The sequence below is a fragment of the Notechis scutatus genome, chromosome 1 (genome assembly GCF_049901735.1).
Source record: "Notechis scutatus isolate UNSWTSFEM ecotype Mainland chromosome 1, rNotScu1.2, whole genome shotgun sequence".
Taxonomy (NCBI): Eukaryota; Metazoa; Chordata; class Lepidosauria; order Squamata; family Elapidae; genus Notechis; species Notechis scutatus.
Genome location: NC_142009.1, coordinates 158926653 through 158948135, shown reverse-complemented (window position 1 = coordinate 158948135; position 21483 = coordinate 158926653). Strand labels below are relative to the sequence as shown.

Genomic DNA, 21483 nt, shown 5'->3' with positions numbered 1-21483 from the left:
TTCCTTCTGTGGAAAGCTGAGTAACCACAAGTTTATTTCTTCTGGCCTATAAAGCACTTGCATTGGGAAGTATTATGCCTTTCTTAAATTGGATAAATTATTGTTACAGAGGGTGGTTCACCACTGAACGTAGGGACCAAATGAGCCCATTAATTGCTGTGTACCTAGTGGGTGAATTTGAAAAACATGCTAATTCATTTTTTTAACCATGGTTTATTGAATTATCTCAGTAGACCTACATAGTTCACACAACAAATAGAACTATAGACTAATCACTCTATATGTGTACAATACACTGAGCCATAAATTAGTGAGATAAATTTTTTATCAGTGTATTGTGTTCATTCATTTTTTCTTATGTAGGATGTAAGGAACTGATATTGTCCAAAGTAGCTTGCTTTTAGAATGCAACTAATATGTAGCCTATAGTTGTTTGAGCTACTAGAATCACAATATAATTTGGGGGGTGGGGTTGTCTTCGAATCAGTGTTGACTCTGGGCAACTGCCTTAGGCAAGTCTATAGTTTTCTTAGCAACTTTTTCCAGAAGTGGTTTTCCATGACCTTTTTATTCCTGGGGCTGAGAGTGGGTGATTGGTCCAAGGTCACCCAGTTGACTTTGTGTGCAAGGTGGGAATACTTACAATATCCTGGTTTCTCCCATGAGCTGTTCAGAGCATCCAGTAGTGGGAGGTGCTTCAGTCTCTGCATGTCTAGGCTGGGCTTAATTTGTGGAACGCTCCTCCTCCTCCACGGGACTCCTTCCCAGCATTCCCCAGTTTTTGCTCAGCCTCGTTGTGGATAGGCAGTGCTTTTTGTTCTTCCTTGGCCGAAACAGGAGTATTACTCAGCAGGTTTGGATATAGTCCAGTTCGTTTTTTCAGGCTTTTAGCCACCAAATCACTTTACGATCTCCCGACGTTAGCTCTCTCCATCTGGTCATCGGAGATCATTTGCATTTTCGGGTAGCGCTGTTTCGCGCCCAAAGTGGCGGGTGGCTTTGGCATTACTCCGCACCCCTGCATCTGCTTGTTCTACCCCCTGCCATTGTGATTCCGCATTGCCTTTCTCTATATCGGCAAAAGCGGCGTGGGCATTTTCGCTCTCATCCGAGTCGTATCGTTGAGTTTTCCCCTCAGAACGCCGTCTTGGTGTGGAAAGCAGTAAGAATTCTTTCCAACCCTTCCCCCGCCGTTCCTTTTAGCCACAAGGAGAAGCCGTCGGAGGCATTTCCCCACGCGGCGGGAGTTTGTTGCTGGGAAGCACGCGTGCGCCAAAAATAACGGCCATTGTTTTTGCCTTTACTTAAAAAAAAAAATGCGTGGCTCGCTATTTGTAACTCGAGCTGTGTGAGGTAGTTTTCCTTCCCGATCAGAGGTTTTTCCTTCTGATAACCTAAGGAATTATTACACCTCGTTTTCTTATTAGATTCGAGGCCATCCGTGTATTATTGTTGGCTTAACCCTCACAGCCTTACCCAGCGGCACAACAGCGAGCACCCAGGCCCGTGTCCGCCTGTGCAGAGAAGCTGTTGAAGGCCTCTCTTTATTATCTTGGCCTTTCAGGCGTTCTTAATTTGGCTGTTTGGATATTCACTCTATCAAGCTGTTTCTCTATTAATTTATATTATTTATTTATTTATATATATATATATATATATATATATATATATATATATATATATATATATATATATATATATATATATTATATATTATATATTGGTGACTTTCATTCACTCCAGTAATAACAACAATAATAATAATAAAATAATATTCAGTATTAATATCTTAATAAGGAAAGATATTATTACTGTGATACAACTCATATATACATATATCTTAATTGAAAAAAACAAAACAAAACAAGGGAATAAGATATTATTAGGGCAACTGGTCCCTTCTTGGATCAGGCCCCTGGGCGTGCCAACCGCCTCAACAGTATTGCTTTGAATAACGAGCATACTGCATCTCTTTCAATTCAAAATGGCAGGCAGTAGTAGCTCTCAACCCTCAACATCAAGGATCAAAGCTAAATCTCAGCACAAATCCAAGCAGACAAAAGGTCATTCTAAAGCTTCAGAAAAGGGTGCCAACAGGCGCCATAAAGCATTAGAAAAGCAAATAGATAGGTGTGCAAGGGAGGCACACAGGGCCTCACAGGACCTTCTGCCCCCCAGTCCAGTACCGTCTACCTCTTCCCATCCTTCACCTCCCCTAGATCTCTCCCTCTCATCCAGACACAGCTTGGTTTCCCAGAGTCAACAGGCCCAGTTACCTGGAACACAGACCACGCGAAGGGCTCCTGAAGCTACATTCACTCTGACGGCTGCTGGTCTTCGACAGGATGACATTCTTCCAGAGGAAGTTCCAGAGAGAATGAAGGCGTGGATGGAGCTGGCAATCCGCCAGGGAATTGCAGCAGGTCTTCAACACATAGTTCTGACCAGAGAACACCCGGTAACCACTGACTATGATTCCCAATCTCTAAGGTCGTTGACCAGATTGGAGCAACACTATACCCAGGTACAGTTTCGTGGACATGCCCCTCCAGGGGCCGCAGGAGGATGAGGAGGAGGCGGCAGAAGAAGTGGATCACATTGATCATATAGAACAGATTGGATCAGGATCAATACATGACAGTGACCTGGGCCTGTCAGAAGCAGACCCCATAGAAAGTGGGATGTCCGAGAATGAGGGCCTTATTCCTGATCAACCAGTATTTTCAGGCTTATTCTGCCCACAACTAGAAGGCAAAAAACATTGCACGCCTGAACAAGTCTGCCCCTTCTACCACTCCAACTCCTTCAGAAGTGGGACCACAAGATCTAATTTTCAACCAACTGGTAGTCGAGGCAGATGTGATTCCAGTTCCTCACATGTTTTCAGACCTGGTACAGAAACAGTGGGCGTGTGCCACAGTGTACCCTGCCCCCATGGGATATGACAGGAAATATTTTAATTTGGCCCCTCATTTCTCAAAATTGTTGAATACTCCTGAGGTAGACGAACCTATAGTGGGATTAGCGTCCTCGTCCTCCATTCCCAGTGAAGCGCTGGAGGCATTAAAGCCGGAGGAAAAACGAGCTGAGCTTGCCCTACGCAGGACCCATCAGTCTGACGCATGGGCCATCAGAGCAGCCACGGCCGCTTCCTTCTTTGCCCGTGCTTCTCTCAGGTGGCTCCGTCTCTTACGGGAGCATGTCCCTAATTCCAACATTAGAGCGCACCAAGTTATTGCAAAACTTATAGCAGCCGCTGAATTCTCAGCTGACGCAACTTATCATGCGGTCAAGTTTTCAGCCAGGGCCATTACCTCACATGTCACAGCGCAAATGCAAGCTGGGTTCATCTCCTATTGTGGGAGACAGACTCTTTGGCCCTGCCCTCGACCCGCTGCTAACCGAAACCCGAAAAAAAAGAAAATCCTACCTTCCCTTTTTCAGAAGTCAGATTCTAGAAACCCACAGTCCTTTTGGAGGGGATCCTTTCGACCCTTTTATCAGGGATTCTTCTCACCCAGATACCAGAGACCCCCATCATTCAGACCAGGGCAGCAGCCAGAGAGGTCCGACTTCGGGGATAGGAACAGAAGGGGTGGCCAATCCAAGAGATCCTTTCGAGGAGCAGGAAATAGGTCTTTCCGGTGTCCAAGATAACTCCCCGGACCCGGCTCCCATTGGCAGGCGCCTTAAATTATTCGCGGACCAATGGGACTCCTCAACGTCTGATTCCTGGGTCAGAGACACGATCAGATTTGGTCTTGCGCTGGAATTTCAATCCACTCCCCCAGACTTTTTCATGTCATGCCCTGTTTCCAGAGATCCGGTTAAACGTAATCTTATGGAAACAGCTTTCCATCATCTACTGGACATACAAGCCATCCAACTAGTAGCTACCAATCAACGAGGGCGAGGTTTCTATTCACATCTTTTTGTTGTTCCCAAAAGTTCGGGGGGTTGGTGGGTGGAGAGCAATATTGGATCTGAAACATCTCAACCATTTCTTAGTATATCATAGGTTTTAAATGCACACCCTGCAATCTATCTTACTTTGCATCAGAAAGAATGACGTACTTGCGTCCATAGATCTGACAGAGGCGTACCTACATATTGCTATTCGACCTTCCACTATAAATTTCTGAGATTCTGTTATAATAACCACCATTTCGAATATGTGGCCCTTCCTTTCGGACTAGCTTCTGCCCCCAGGACCTTCATGAAGGTTCTCGCAGCACTAGCTGCTCATTTCCATGATATCCCCATACGACTCCAGTGTTATCTTGATGACATCTTGATTTTGTCATCTTCCTATCATCAAGCAGTCAGAGATATTCAGAACACATTACAATCCCTACAACAACACGGGTTCTCAATAAATTGGAAAAAGAGTCATTTAACACCATCGACTCGGTTAACCCATCTGGGGGCAGTCATAGATATGGTGGAAGGCAAAATTTACCTGTCACCAGATAGACTAAATAGCATTCAGCAATTAGTTAAGGAGATCAGGGGTCTTAAGAGGGTGTCCCTCGCTGAACTATCAAAATTGTTAGGCAAGATGATCTCATGTATATCTATCATCCCTTGGGCCTGGCTCCACACTAGATCCCTCCAGTGGTTCCTGCTCCCGTACCAGCACTCCGGCCGAAGCAACTCCAAATACAAGGTCAGGGTACCATCAAAGGTCCTCATATCTCTCCTCTGGTGGACCAGACCAGTCATCAGCAGAGGCTGCCTCTTCAAAGAGCCACACAGACTTACCATCACCAGCGATGCCAGCCTGTTTGGATGGGGAGCACACGTTCAATCGCTCACAACCCAAGGCTGCTGCTCCGCCATAGAACAGTCGTGCAGCATAAACTGGCTGGAGCTTCGAGCAGTACACCTGGCTCTCTGCAGCTTCCCTCCACAGGTACGCAATCAGCATATACTAATATTGACCGACAACGTAATAGCCAAAGCTCACATAAACAAATGGGGGCACACAGTGGAAACATCTCATGCGGGAAGCGGAGCGCTTGTGTCGTTGGGCGGAGAGCTACCTACTTTCCATCAGAGCACAGCACATTTCGGGCCTGTCAAATACACAGGCAGACTGGCTAAGCAGGCCCACGATCGATCAATCAGAGTGGCGCCTCCATACGACCCTGTTTCAAGAGGTGGTCAGGACATTTGGTGGTGGACCTGTTCACTTCCCCCCTGAACGCTCAGCTCCCGAGATTTTTTTTCCAGGTACCCCTCGCAAGGAGCGGAGAACTTCAATTCACTCCGCTGTCGTTGGCCCCCAGGACTTCTGTATGCATTCCCGCCATTTCCACTGCTTCCCAAGGTCATCCAGAAACTGCTAGACAAGAGGGCGGAGCTGCTTCTAGTAGCTCCTTACTGGCCCAGACGGCCGTGGTTTGCAGATCTCCGTAATCTATCCATATCAACACCATGGAGAATTCCGCCAGACAGGGTCTTGCTAACCCAGGGACCCCTTCAACATCCGGACCCTCAATGGTTGCACCTGACCGTCTGGAGGTTGAGCGGAGTCGTCTGAAGAGCAAAAAGTTTTCCAACAGAGTTATCGCCACCATCCAAGCCGCCAGACACCCCTCAACAACTCGCATTTACAATGCCACATGGTCCAGTTTCTGCAAATGGTGTACCAAGTCTCGAATTGATCCCATCTCTCCATCTGTGGCTCAAATCCTAGAGTTCTTGCAAGAGGGACTTGACAAGGGATTATCACCTAATACGTTGAAAAGACAGGTGGCGGCCTTGGCGTCAGTTCTCACTTGTGAAGGTCTACTATCTCTTTCCCATCATTCACGCATAAGGAGTTTCCTTCAAGGAACCACAAATTTACGCCCTCCAGCGGTACACTGTTATCCCACCTGGGACCTTAACAGGGTCCTCGTCACACTCACTAAGGGCCCTTTTGAACCCTTGAAATCGTCAAGTCCCCAATTTCTGACGTATAAAGTCGTTTTCCTTGTAGCGATCACTTCTGCTCGTCGTATTTCGGAACTTGAAGCTTTGTCTATCAGACAAGATCTTTGTGTTTTCCATTCTGACTGGGTGGTCCTTCGTCCTGATCCTATGTTTATTCCCAAAATTAACTCGGTTTTTCATAGGGCACAAGAGCTGATACTTCCTAATTTTTGTCCCAGACCTTCCCAAGGGTTGGAACTACAATGGCATAGGCTTGATGTGAGGCAAGCATTGCGAATATATATTAACTGCACAGCAACTTTCAGAAAAACGGAAGCCTTATTTGTGTCATTTCAGCCCAACACTCAGGGATGCAAGGTCTCATCTTCTACAATAGGCCATTGGCTATGGGCCGCGATAGCGAAAACGTATCAGACTCAATCACTGCAGATGCCCAGGGGCATAACAGCTCATTCAACAAGGAGTGCCGCAACATCAGCAACGTGGGCCACACAGGCACAAATAACTGAAATTTGTCGAGCCGCAACCTGGGCCTCTCCATCACCATTCATTAGGCATTATAAAATAAATGTGTTTGCATCCGCTGAGGCCTCCTTTAGCAGAAGAGTTCTGCAACGGGTCCACAGGGACCAGGAGGGGTTTCCAGGCCAGACGGAGTCCCTCCCGTAGGACAGGCCAAGCTTTGGTATGTCCCACTACTGGATGCTCTGAACAGCTCATGGGAAAAAGGGTGTTGGTACTTACCTGACACACCCGTTCTCTTTGAGCTGTGAAGAGCATCCAGCCCCACCCTTTTTCCATCTGGTGGGGTCCTGTTTTGGCCAACAAATTTGTTAGGGCATTGAGGACGAGGGCGTTTATTTCTCTCGTCTTCGCCAAAACTGGGGAACACTGGGGAGGAGTCTCGTGGAAGAGGAGGAGCGTTCCACAAATTAAGCCCAGCCTAGACATGCAGAGACTGAAGCACCTCCTACTACTGGATGCTCTTCACAGCTCAAAGAGAACGGGCGTGTCAGGTAAGTACCAACGCCCTTTCTAGCCTGGTACCTTAATCACTACAGTATTAGTATAGATCTATTCATTGTTAAAAACTCTATTCATTATTATTGCCCCAATTACGTATCTACCTACATAGGAAAATTTGTATTTTAAACATTCTTCTTTAATAGATCAAACCCACTTTATGCAAATAGATTATTAGTTCCTGGTTTGTTTGTTTCTCTTTCAAGTAGGCTGTTTCTGTAGATGCATAAGTATCTGCAGAAACTTTTATGAAAGCAGGTTGAGTTGCATGCTAGAAAGTCATTGTGCTTTGCATCTGAAACACTGGTTGTTTTCATTGCTGCACATTTTTCCTGGTTGTCTTTGTGAATCATTTTCCAAGACAAAAGCATACAACATTATTGATTTTAGTAGATTACAATCTTTACATATTTTTTTAAAAGAATACATGAGAAGATACTGATTCTTGAGCAGCTGCATGCCATATTGCCTGTGTATCAAGGTTTGCTCAAAGACAGAAAGATATAGATAAGGAAAATATGCTGCTTTCTGAATATCGTACGTACCCACACCACAAGTCCCTTTGGTCCTTGATTCCTTTGCTGCCAGAATCATCTCCCCACTATACTGACTTAAAACATATGCATACATGCTCAAAAACTTGAGGATAACTATCTGGGTTGTCATATTTCATAGGATTGCAAATTCAGAATGCAATTTCTTTATTGTGTTTATTCTTTCACCATGAGCAGGGGTGGGATTCTACTGGTTCTGTCCACTTCTGTAGAACTGGTTGCTCTAAAGAGCAGCAAACAGAGAGCATACATAGAACTGGTTCTATGTTTGTTGCTGTTTTGGCCACCCGCCCTCCCGGGCTCTTACTTGACTTTTATTTCCTGCGTTTTCAACTGCAGCTGCTTTGCACGACACAGCTGCGGTTGAAAAAGGAAAAAAGGGCCTTTCCAACCACTGCGACCTTGAACGCAGTGCTGCTCAGCTATCCAGGCAGCTCAGCAGGTCATGCGCGCGCACGATGCAGAGCGATAGAACCGGTAGTTATGCCGGTCGGATCCCATCCCTGACCATGAGGACATTCCTGTCAGTGGACACGTTCCTCCACCATGAGTGGTTTGAAGTTTGTCTCTAAGTTTTTCTTCCCCAGAAACATCTTTCATTATGAAACAAATAATTTTGCAGCATTAATTGTTTGCTCTACATTTTGCTGACTATGGCATGAAGATGCCCTGTAATAATTTTTAAAGGATTTATCTATAGGATGCAGCCATTGTTTCATCCCATGGAGGAGGCTGTCAGCTGCCACCTTATGCTTGCTTGTGCTTCACTGCTAGGTGATGACAGACTGCCATGAACTGTGGGGAGGGGGAAGGAAGGGGGAATGTTTCAGAAAACGAAAGCAAGTGCTGTGTCTCCTCGAGGTGCTGCCTCAAGGGTACCCAGCTGGAAGAAGGAGGGGGCCACATACCAAACTATGCTTGAACTGACCATTATGAAAATATCTTGCCTGAACCTGATTGGTTCCCCTAGGGTGGCAATCAGATACATTTAAGCGAGGGAAAAATAGAACATAGAGAATTTGGAGCGCAACTTTCAGTTCTGGCTTTGCACTACTGCAATACACTTTCTCAATAAATGGAGCCAAGGAATGTTTTTATTTAGAGTTCTAAGTTGTGGCAGGTCCAACAGGAACCTAAATTTGTCCTTAATCATAGTATATTCTAACTTCTCTCATATAAATTGGAATTTGGAAGATTGATGCTACTGAGGTGTTTTTTTTTTTATAAATGCTCATACCTATTTGTCCATCTTAACATGTCCCTATTTTCTTTATATAGTAAATTACTCTAACAGTTGTTTTAGTCTTTATTACATACCTTTTGAGATCTGTACTCCTTTTTGCATCATATAATCTATCTAAACATTTGGGTTTTCTTCAATAGTATCATTTGTATCCAAAGCAGATTTATATTCACACTCCCAATTATCACACTTCCAATATCACTACAGCGATCCTTATATGGTCATTATAAATATATTAAAGAATAAATGGCACAAAGTATATCCCTGCATTACTTCTTGCTTAATGTTGAACTTTTCACTAACCGTTCCATTTATTCTTCCTCATATTTTACTAATATTACACTGATTGCGCTTAGAAACCAATCTTCAACTATGTACTCATGCATAACATCCCACAATTTAATAATACGCATAATAGGCATAAGCATAATAAATGTAATTTATCATACATTATCTCTAAATCAACAAAGGAACAATAAACTTTTTAACGTTTGTGTATTTCTTAATGAATTGCTGAAGAGCAAAACTCTGGGTTGCCAGCCCCTTCACTACAGCTCCCAAATTTTGCTCATGATTATTCTCCATTTTTTCCCATTAAAACTTTTCTGTTAAAAGTTTTCACACTGGGCAAAAATGTTTTGCTATGGAATAATGGCTAGAAATTAGCTCAATGTACAATAATATGACAGAACTGAAAAAATGTAAAAATGCATTACTTTCAGAAAATATTTTATTTTTCACATTGCATCATTGGGTTAGGCTTGGGCATCCAGCACCCAAAAGCCAGGCAGAAAAAAACACAGTCGTGATGAAGGGATCAGTAGGTAAATCCAATAGTAGTTGGGAGGCAAATGAATTCCATCAAGGGACACTTGTGTAATTGGAAACATAATTCTAGTGAAGAAAGAATTATGGACCTAGTCACCAGTTTATCAGCTTTACATCTTACAGAGTCATGATGGCAAACCTATGGCACGCGTGCCACAGGTGGCACACAGAGCCATTTGTGCGGGCACGTGAGCCTCAGCCAAACTTACTTGTACTGCGTATGCGTGTGCCTCCCAGCTGATTTTTGGCCCATTTGAAGCATTTTTCAGCCTCCTGGAGGCTCAAGGGAAGCCTTTGCAGCCTTGGGAGGCTGAAAAACGGGCCTTCCGGAAATACCAGAAGTGCTGAAACAGGCCTGTTTTTGGCCTCCCAAGGTTGCAGAAGTTTCCCCCGAGCCTCCGAGAGGCCGAAAACAGCCTCCCCGGGCTCCAGAGACCCTCCAAAGGCTGAAAACTGGCACTTCTGGTATTTCTGGAAGGCCCGTTTTTTGGCCTCCTGAGGCTGCAGAGGCTTCCCTCGAGCCTCGGGTGGGCAAAAAAGGCCTCAAACAGGCCAAAAATCAGCTGGATGGCACGTGCACGTGCAGCGCAAGTAAGGGGCAGGATGGGGGTGTTGCACATGCATGCATGGGGGCACATTGCATTATGGGTGCCGGCATGCACGCATGTGCACTCGTGCATGCATGCTTTCGGCACACCACAACAAAAATGTTTGCCATCACTGTTATAGAGGGTATTCTGCCCTTCTATAGAAAAAATTGGTATAGATAAAGTTTCTTCCTGAAGCTGTCACAGTTTATTCTTTGCCACAAGATATTGTGATGACCACTATTTTTGATGGAGATTAGATAAACTTATAGAACATAGGACTATGAGCGATTTTCTAGGTACCCTAAATCCTACTAAACCTACCAAGTTTACATTAATGGCATATTTCAGGAAGTCAATATAAACTTTTGAATTTTAGCAATAGAGGAATTTTTGGTGGATGCAGCTATTAATCACTGAACTGTGGAGACAGCTTAATTGCTCCTAAGCATTATCTTCCCACAGAATAGAATTCTTAAAATCTTGATTTATGCCCAGGTTAAAGGTCATGAAGGCCATGGGTTTAGGTTTAACATACATTTTTTTCTTTTCAATCCATTTGCATCATGTCTAATAATTCTTTTACTATTTAACACTATATATTTCTTTTTCTCCTGCATTTATTTGTTTTTAGTTTGCTAATTACAGTAAATTGTCTTTTAGGTTTTCCTTAGGAGATGCTCGCAGGCCCCTACATGAATCAGCAATATTGGTTGAAGACATTGTCCACACTCAACTGATTAATTTGGTAAGGTTTTTGTTGTTATTGAACAAATGAAAACAGAAGACCAACAGTTTCAGTGAAATATCTGTTTCTGACAAAGTGATCAGTATCCCATTTTATGAATATTACTAGCCAGTAGGATAGATAATCTCCATTTGCTGCATTTCAGAATGTAGAAGTAAAGCTATCAAATATTACCCATGCCTGATGCCAAGAGTCTGTGCAATACCCTTTGCCTTGTTGCATCAAAAAGTCTATGTAACAATTGAGAAAAAAACCCATGAACATAATATATATATCTTGTTTCAGTATTTTGAGGGAATTAAAATACAAAGGAAATGATTATTGGTTATGTTTTTATTTAATAAAAAAATAAATTATGTAATGTTTGCATGCTCCAAATTTGCACTTTGAAAACACTTTGAACACAGAATGCATTTTTAAGTATGGCTGCCATTATGGTTTGGTATGTAATCTGTATTTAGCCTGAGATAATATTTTAAGTATTACACAAGAGTATTTTAAAAATATTTTGCATTTTTGCAAACCACTTGTACTTTGTAAATACTAATAAAGTTAAATATTTTTATGAATGAATAATATGAGCTGTAATTGTGTGTTGCTCCTAGATTTGTTTAAAATGAGTGTGCTAAATTCATTATCAGTTAACATGGCAAAAAAATGCTTAACTACTTTTAGAAAATTATTTGCCACTATCACTTCTTGCCAGTAGGGCATCATAAAAAGTTCTTGTTGTATGTGATTGTTTTAAAAAGTAATAAAGCTTCCTGTGAGGACCTTAATTAAAGAGGTTACCAAAATAGAAAAAAAGTCGTATAATTAATTTTCAATTGTATAAAATAAAGGGAGTAGTTACCCCATTGGGATCTTATTACTCACAGGATGGAAACAATCTTCTATATAGCTAAACAATTTTATAAAAATGTGTGCTCTGTAGCTAACAGATAGCAACTTTTTAAAAAGCTGCATACATTTCAAATATTTAAATGTTCCTTATAATGGAACATTAGTACAGATGAGAAAATATATTTTCCTAATTGTCCTAATTTCCTAATTATTTCCTGTCTTAGAAGGCAATGTCAAAATAAAACATCAATTCTGTTAAAATACATTTTATTGTTTAGTTGTATTATGGAGCACATATTTTGTTGAATTATAACTTTACATGTTTTACTTTCTCTTTGTTCTTTTATTTATCACTTCATTTATCATACAGCTACAATGAGTGAATACTTGATACTCATGAAACACTTGAAAATACAATTCTTTTCTATAGTTCTGCAAAAGATTTGTCAACAAGAAAATTTAAAAGTACTGATATAGCTTTTTTTCCTGAAGATAGCAGTTTAAAATATACAGAGGTAGTATTCAGCAGGTTCAGACCAGTTCTGGAGAACCAGTAGCGGAAATTTTGAGTTGTTCGGAGAACCAGCAAATACCACCTCTGATTGGAGATTTTACAGTATCCTTCCCCTGCCACGCCCACCAAGCCACGCCCACAGAACCGGTAGTAAAAAAAAATTCGAATCCCACCACTGACAATATATAGCAGCTAACTAAAAAAAAGCCTCATTTCTTTCCATCTCCAAAATCAACAATTTCAAAGTTGTTTGATAAGATAAATGTTTGGTAGATAGATATTGCCTCTGATTCCAGATTGTATGAGGAAACTTTGTAAATTGGATGCTCCCATTTCCATCTTTCCTCTGGCACACCCCAATGTGAGCTCCAGAGAACTAAGAGATCCTGAAACAGACTGACAGTTAAATTTCTTAGTTTTCTAATAAATCTAATAAAACTAAATTCTGGGTTTAATTTTTGAAATAGCTACTCTTATTTTCTTGTTGCAAGTTTATTATAGATCAGGGCTTGCACTTCGTAGCAACAGCTGTAGAAAACACTGGCTTTGCTCTTCTTTTGTCCAGTTAAGACAGGGAAGAGTCCTGACATTTTGTTTTGATACAAACAAAATCAGCCTTATATGTATGCGTTGTGTGTGTGCGAGACACCTGTGATCTTTTCCCTCAAATTTAATCGTGACTTCTAATGAATTATGATTATGAGCTTGAAAATTGCTGATTGGATCATATCCATCCATCTCTCCTTAAGGACTGCTAATCCATAAAGTTGCATCCAAATTCTCATCAAAGAATTGAAATTGGCTGGACCTGAGGATGATTTAATGGGATAAAACAAGTGCATTATGTCTTGCAGAAACTGTGCATTTGTTTTTCTGGTAAATACAAACAATTATCTTGGGGTGGGGGTGGGAGAGAAGGGGATTATGGGATGCCAAGTGCTCAACCCTGACCTGTGCAGGAGAACAGAAATACTACATGAGAATAAAACCATAGTAAAAATGCAATTTAAAAGTTGTGGGTTATTTTAAAATTCAGTTGCAGGTTTCTTGGATTTTCTCAACCCAAGCAGCAAGAGAGAGAACGTTCTTTCATCTCTTGAATCTAAAGGTCATCTCTGAATGTTTAAAATTCAAAGTGTTACCTATTTGTATGTATTGTTTTAAATTTATGTTTTACCCTACAAAATAAAAATGACAATTTTTAAAAATTCAGCTACATTGTAGCTAACTTATGAAATCAGCTACAAGAGAAGGTGTGAACATGAATAAATGATGATGGCTGTGAAATAGAAAGCTGGATACTAACACTGATTTAGTAGCTATTCTGCGTAAAGCAACTATTTTTAAAAACTTGCCAATTTTAGTCTAAGTTCAACTTCTGCCAGACTGCAATCCTTGGGCTAAGAAATCAGTTATATTTAAAGTAACATCAGCATTTCTATTTTTTTCAATAAATAATAATTCCAGCTGGTTTGTTTTGCATAGTCAAACATATTCCAACCAAATATGCCCGTACCAGTTCTGCATCAGTCCAAATAGATTAATCTGATCAGTAGCCATTACACTTTCCAAATTACCAACTGTAATACTCAAATCCTATGCCAGTTATTAAGGAACTTTTATAGAGTTACAGTTGGTATGGTCAACTTCCATCTGAATACATCCTTGACAAGTATTGATGAAATAAATGAATGCCTAATGTTATAAGGTATTTTGCTTTATTTTAACAACCGCTTCAGTGGTATTTAATAGAGAGAAATCATTGCGGCTTCTAATACTTATCTGATTTCAAGTGAACCCAATGGTTTGGGAATCAGTTTTCTAAGGAAGGTTGGCTTGTTAACAGTATTATGCAGTTACAAGTAAATGTGGTCACAGCTGGTTCTAGTTTTTTAGCTTATCCACCTGATTGGAAGCAACAGGTTTTTTATTTTTTTTCTTCATTTCTTACACTGACACCTAGTGTTCACTCTTTCCGTGCATTCTAATACTTAGCCCAATTATTTACCCATCTACTTAGAAGTAAACAATGTGAAGAGATATCTGGGAATGTAACCTATTTCATGCTATTAATGAGTTACTGGCAAGACAGTACCTTCCTTAAAACATTTGTATTACAAATAATCAAAACAATTTGCTAGTCTGCATTGCATTCTTCTTAGCAATAAGTATGAGAGTTTTATGCAGATATAAAAATGGGGTTCAGAAGTAAAATGGTATAATCTGAGTACCTGGAGGTTAAGCAAGAAGAAGTAAACACAATTACTATCTATCTATTTATAATTTTATTAACAATTTTGATTATAATATCAAACTGAATGCAAACTAAATTTACAGAAAGAAAAGAAAATAGAAATAAAAAGTGCAAGGAAATAGAAAAAGAGAAGAAAGAGAAAAGAAATATATAAAGTGACTTCAAACATTCATCTCAACAAGTATAAACAAATGTAGTAATCTTCACTCTCTCTGAAGTTACAAGCATTTATCTCCATCCCATTTCTTATATGTAAACAAATCCATAAACATCTTTTCAGTCCTGGTGTCAGCAGAAAGTCCAAATAGTGTAGCCAGAAGTAAGATACTTTTCTTTTTTTAACATTGATCAAATACACCAACTTTATACTTCTTCCTTTTACTTCTAACAGTCTTAATCTTTTAGTTCCAATTTTGCCAGAGTATTTGATTCTTCTTCATTTCTTCTTTGACCCATTACAACAAGATCTTCAAGATTTTAACAAGCTTCTTTTATAAATCCAGTAGGAAAAAGTTATCCAGGTCATTCTCCAGGTTTTTCATTTATATTTCCTTTCTAAATTTTAAAAGCTCAGGCAAGGTTTTTTTTTTTTTTTTTTTGTAGATCTAGTGAAATTTCCTTTTATAATTCATTATCTTGCCCCATCAGTTGTAAGTCTTACTTTTGATATCCTCTCTAACTTGTTAGTTTTTTTTTCTTTCTAAATCTGACATTTTTCAGTATAATATTTTGGACATAGGGAAACCCAAGCGGGGGAAGCTGTGCGGAGGGGGAAATCCTGAAATAGTTTGTGTTGAGAGATAGAGGCCCTGTTACTGGAAGCATAAACTGCGGTATTGTTTTCTTTTCAAATGGCTTTTTAAAAAAAGGAATATTTAGTTTTAACTATTGTATTCTACTCACAAATTAGAAAGTACTTTGTGCTTATACAAAGGGAAAGAGAAAGTAGGTATGACATGGGTTTTGTGAAACTCATAGTTGCATTTTAGTGGGAAGTCTGAAGTATAGGCATGAGAAAAACAGTCATTAGGCAGTGGTCCCTATTCTCATCTCTGGAGTGGAGAGGAGTGACTTTTCTAAAATTTTGGCAGATTGTATTCTTAGTATAAATAAAGGTATTCTCAAGGAAATTCTGAGAAAATTCTTCTTTAAGATTTATTCGTAACTATCTGTAGGATTTTATTTATTTATTTCCAGTTGTATCCACTTCTATCCTTCTGACTCTCAGCACTGCACAAACAAATCCTGCCAGCTTCCTAACAATCTTTGTTGTTGTTTTTAAAGTACATTAGCTCCACATATAGGAAATTATCAGAATATGTATAAAGAAGATTGGATACTTATTTTCTAAGAATAGATACCAGCAACAATTCAAATATAACTGGTACAGAAATATATCCTGGAGTGTCATTTAAGGGTCTATAAATATTCCCTGAGTTAATGAACTTTTTTTCAGGGTTGATTTAATCCTGTGTATTCTTGTACAAATAATCTAATTCATTGCCTGCTATGACCATCATCCAATTAAAAGCCTACCTTAGTTCTTGTCCCGTTTATAAGCAGTGATGTAGAAATATAGACATTTTCATAGTACGCATTGGTTATTGACTGTTTGATTAAATGATGTTTCAGTTTAAGAAATAGCCCATCTTTTTTTCTTGCTGTGAGTGACTATGTGCCTTTTGCAATACTGTGGCTTTGGAGCAGACTGTCCCCTTATTGGGAAGCTACTCTTCTCCTTTCCTCTCCACCAAGCTCAAATGAATCATTTGGTTTCTAAACATATCCAGTCTAGTGCTTCGGTCCTCAATCGAAGAGAAATGGAAAACAGAACTTTTATGCTGTTTATCCCTACTTCTTTTGCCTGGGCTGCTATGTACATGGAAAGAATTGCAGGAATCTGCAAATAGCCCAAATTAACCTGTATTTTAAAATAGAATTCTTGGAGTTTATACAAATAAGATTTATTTTTCTCTTTTTTCACTCTTACTCTAGCCTTTCTAGTATTATATGCATTCATGGTTAAAAATGTTGGGGAAAAGCACATTGTCTAATGATTTCATATGCAATGTAGGAATGATAGCAAAAATGTTTGGATTTATTTTTTTAACAAACATATCTTCCAGGAAATATCACATCAACATGGTAGGAATATTCTCAGTAGTTTTAATGACTCTGTGCTAGAGTCATGCTGGCAGAAGCGTGCCAGGTCACTAATAAGGTCAAAAGGGAGAAGTGAAACTAAGAATAATGCATCACACAGGTTGGGGTCAGATGGGGCCTGCTGCTGTGAGGGAAGCCTATATGAGACACTTGTCAGCCCAATTATGAAAAATACTGTGGCAGAACATATGTTATGGACCCTGTGAGTTAAAGTCTTTTGACTGGCAGGCACCCAGGAAGAGAGCCTTCTCTGCCATTGCAACTTAGTAAGATCAATCTTGTAAGACCAATCTTTTGAATCTCAAAAGGGACAAAATCTTCATTTCATTTGGTTAAATCCTAATACATATCAGGCTGATAAGATGCACATCTTTGGTTTGCATTGCAGCAAAAGTGCTAAAAAATCTAATAGTCCTGCTAAAAATGAACAATATTATTAGTAAGCTAATATTTGCTGTTGTAGACAGATTGCATAAATCTTGATCTGAAATGTCTTTGGTCTACCTGTGAGGAACTCTTCCAAGTTTCATCAAGCATAAGGACTAAGGGAAGCACAGTAGAAGTTAACATCAAGGTCTATGCCAAGGTGCTTATTTCACAGTATATTCTTTATGATATTGAGCATGATGTTCAATAAGAGCATCCCATCTGGATACTATTACCTGTAGGATGTGCAGCTTGTATATATCTTTTAGAGGTTAGTTTCTAATGTTAAACAAAGGGAGCTGATTAAAACCAGCTGTAAAACAATTTTCATAGTTTTTTCTTACAATGAATATTGAATTCCCTTGCACATGACTGTATGTCTGAACTAGAAGTAAAATAAATCTTTGCTGACTTATTAAAATTAGTATATTGTTTATTTAAAACTGAACTAAATGTAGCACTTTACTCATTTGGCAGTGGAATTTAGTACTGCTGATATCAGTTATATATGTGTGTGTGTGTGTGTGTGTGTGTGTGTGTGTGTGTGTGTGTGTGTGTGTGGTACACATGTAGGTGTGAATTCATCTGCCATCATCAGGCTTGATGTGTCCGGTGCGGACACAATCAAAGCGATGATGGCGATAATTTAGTGCACACAAGAACATGAAACAATATGTGTGTGTGTATGTGTATATAAATATATATATATATATATATATATATATATATATATATATATATATATGTATATGTATATGTATATGTATATGTATATGTATATGTATATTCATTCATGCCTGTGAGAAATAATTGGTGATTTATTCGTGCAGTGTGCTTCAGAAAGCACATTTTAGTGGCCCCTGAAAATGTAAACCCTGAAACAAAGTCATATTCTTTTAAAAATTAACATGGAAGATGTATTAAATTCAACAGCGCAAACATGTCAAAGAAACGTGCAGTCACTGATTGTAACATTTTGTATGACATAGTCATCATAAAGGCTTGTATGAAGAAGTTACACTGAACTGTCACATATTTAAATATTTGTTTGTGGTTCATTTGCTTTGAAATCCCCTCCATCAAATTGCCATTTCTAATTAAATACGAATAGGCTCCCATGACATGACTCATACCTAAAGCCTAATTTAGATAAGCAGCCGTTTCCCAGGATTTCTTCCCTGTTCTACTCCCTGTCATTGTTTTTAATTTAAATCTGAAAAATTGTGTTTATATATATACATTTGTGCAAATTTATGAAACATTCTATATTTTAAATACATAGTTGATTATGCTTATATTGATACTATTTATGGTTATGTTGTTTTATTTAATACAATTAATAATTTATGCTATTTGCTGATGTCAATTCTAAGTTGCATTGAAAACTGGCATGCCAACAGCATTACAAGTATAAATTAGATACTAAAAAAAAGCAAAACCAATGGGACTATTACTAGTAAGATATTTTTAAAGGAGAATCTGCTTTTTCAGACCTGAAATTGTTCTTTTCCCATAATCCTGATTTTTATCTCTCCCTCTCTGTCTCCCCCACTCTCTTTCTCTCCCTCCCTCTCCCTCTCCTCTCTCTCTCTCTCTCTCTCTCTCTCTCACACACACACACACACACACACACACACACACTCCTGTTTCTTATTTTAACATTAGGATGTGAATGGGGTAAATTACAGGTGCATCATTGGATCAATTGAGAGCAAGGGAATTCTAACAGAGAAGGCTAAAACTAAAAATACCTGTACTTGTAGTTCCTATTTTAGGGATAGAGTGATCAAATTGCAGTCCTCTGTATAAGAATTTAGTGACAGTTTTCTTACACTGACTTAGATTTGTGCACTAAAACATCTACATTTGCAATCTGACTTTAGGTATATGGGTTAATAAATATTAATTTGTCAGTATTTCAAGTATAAAAGTCTACCTCAAAACCTACAAACATACCATTATCTCTTAAATGTGTCTATTGAAACAAAACGTGACAAATAAGTTTCTCTAAGGAAAATATTTTGAAATTCAGAAAATGTTTTCAAAATGATTAACAGTGTTGTTTGTAGTAAATGTTCTCTGTGAAAAATCATATTTTTCTTATAAATGCCATGTAAGGCAAATGGCCAAGGACATTGCTAATCTTTCATATAAACATTTCAGCTTTATTTTCATCCAATTGTATCTCATTTGGCTGTGTTTTTTCACAATACTCTGTTCTGTTCAGTTTATTTAAAGGCAGCATTCTTAGATAAAAAGTGGAATAAAAATTCTTTGTATCAATGGTACAATGATTCAGTACTACAATGCAATTTTAGTGTTCATTCTGTGCTATAAGAGTAAATTTAAAACATTTTTAATTGCGATAATCATAAGGTGTGTGTTTGTACACATAATACAGTGCATGCATACACACATTCATTCAATGGGGAAAGGTGCTTTTTTTAACCTTTTTATACTACAGTAATCAACTCTAGATGGTAACAATAAAAAAGCAATCCTTAAAGATGAACTTACCTGACTTGAACCATGATATAATTAAAACATAGTTACCTAATCACTATCAACTGAAAATCAATTTCTGCAGGAAGAATCAGATTTAACTATGGAAGTTGTGAGTGTTCCATCACTGGAGGTTTTCAAGAAGACATCCATTTGTCCTGAATGGTTTAAGTTCCCATGCTTGAGCAGGAGGTTGGACTGGAATACCTCCAACCTTATTATTCTATATTCTATTTGGGTTAGGTGGTTCCTGATGTTTATCTGGTGCTCTACTATAATTTAGTAGTGGGTAGCCAATACTTTGAATTGGATCCTGAGGTTTACTGGCAACCGTACAATGATTTTATAATAGGTGTTATCTTGGTATGATTCTGGAATCTGCATCCTCTACCTATTAGTAGAATAGAATAGAATAGAATTCTTTATTGGCCAAGTGTGATTGGACACACAAGGAATTTGTCTTGGTGCAAATACTCTCAGTATACATAAAAGAAAAGATACATTCATCAAGAGTCAAGAATCATAAGGTACAACACTTAATGATAGTCATAGGGTACAATAAGCAAACAAATCATACTAGGAAACAGTCCATATAAATCATAAAGATACAAGCGACAAAGTTACAGTCATGCAGTCACAAGTGAGAGGGGATGGGCGATAAGTAGTGATGAGAAAATTAACAGTAATAGTAGTGCAGACTTTGTAATAATTGAACAGTGTTGAGGGAATTATTTGTTTAGCAGAGTGATGGCTTTCAGGAAAAACTGTCCTCGTGTCTAGTAGTTCTGATGCGCAGTGCTCCATAGCGTCGTTTTGAGGGTAGGAGTTGAAACAGTTTATGTCCAGGATGTGAGGGGTCTGTAAATATTTTCACAGCCCTCTTTTTGACTTGTGCAGTATACAGGTCCTCGATTGAAGGCAGGTTGATAGTAATTGTTTTTTTTTTAGCTTGAGGTGTCTTCCAAGGCAGTCCACATAGAGCATGCTGCAGTAGTTATGCCATGCGGTGATAACAGCAATATATTTATCAATTTAATTGCATATACCTTTTAAAAATGAAATATTTCAGAGCCCTACAGCTGTGTTGTTAGTAATGTTTTCTTTTAACTTTACTTTTCCAGAAAGTTTGGGTGTGTTTTAGTGGCCAAACCTTCATACATAAACATTTTCAACGTGGGGATCTTTTGGTACGGTTCATCCACATATTTGATGCCGCATCATGTTCAGAACTAAGGATTCGTTTTCTAGGTGTCCAAAGCATCTTTTGATACATAAATTTTTTAAAAAGTTGCCTGAAACAATAAAATGAGCTTCTGGCTCTTGGGAGAAAGTCTTCATCTGTCAAACATCTTTGTATTATATTCATGAAGACTGCAAGTTCTAAATCAAAGCTCTATTTTATCTAGTTTGTCCAAGGTTATATATTTTTGATAATTAGAAATCAGAAAGGTTTATTGTCTTACACATTACTACTGCTACTGAAAATATACCACTATCTGCTTTCTGAAAGGACGAGGCCATAACTATCAGGGAAGCAAATAGTTTACCTTTTTTGCATTTAATTTGGTAAAGCAATATGTAGTTTCCTTATATAAGCAATTGTAGCATGGCATTTTGAATAAATGCTGCTCTCTACACTAACAAAAGAAGTGTTTTCATAAGCTTATAATATAGCATGTAATTGTCATCTAGCATGAGTTGTAGCCATTAGAAAGACATTTGCTGACTGTCTTGGAATAATGGAAATTTTGTCCTATGTACATATTTAAAAATGTTCTCTTAATATCAGAAAACAAGGCAAAGGTTATATCATGGATTGTTTCAGGTACCTTAAATATGATTTTGAGAAATAATATCTACA

At 38.8% G+C, this 21483-nt stretch overlaps 1 protein-coding gene across 16 annotated transcripts in view; it reads left to right on the top strand.

Annotated features, from left to right (window-relative positions):
• Positions 1-21483, top strand: part of SUPT3H (SPT3 homolog, SAGA and STAGA complex component) — a 257371-nt gene that overhangs the window by 139755 nt on the left and 96133 nt on the right. For all 16 annotated transcript variants that reach the window (XM_026683726.2, XM_026683727.2, XM_087949190.1 and 13 more), the window contains one exon: positions 10836-10920. In XM_026683726.2, coding sequence (XP_026539511.1) covers positions 10836-10920 — 85 coding nt within the window. The remainder of the gene's footprint in view (positions 1-10835; positions 10921-21483) is intronic.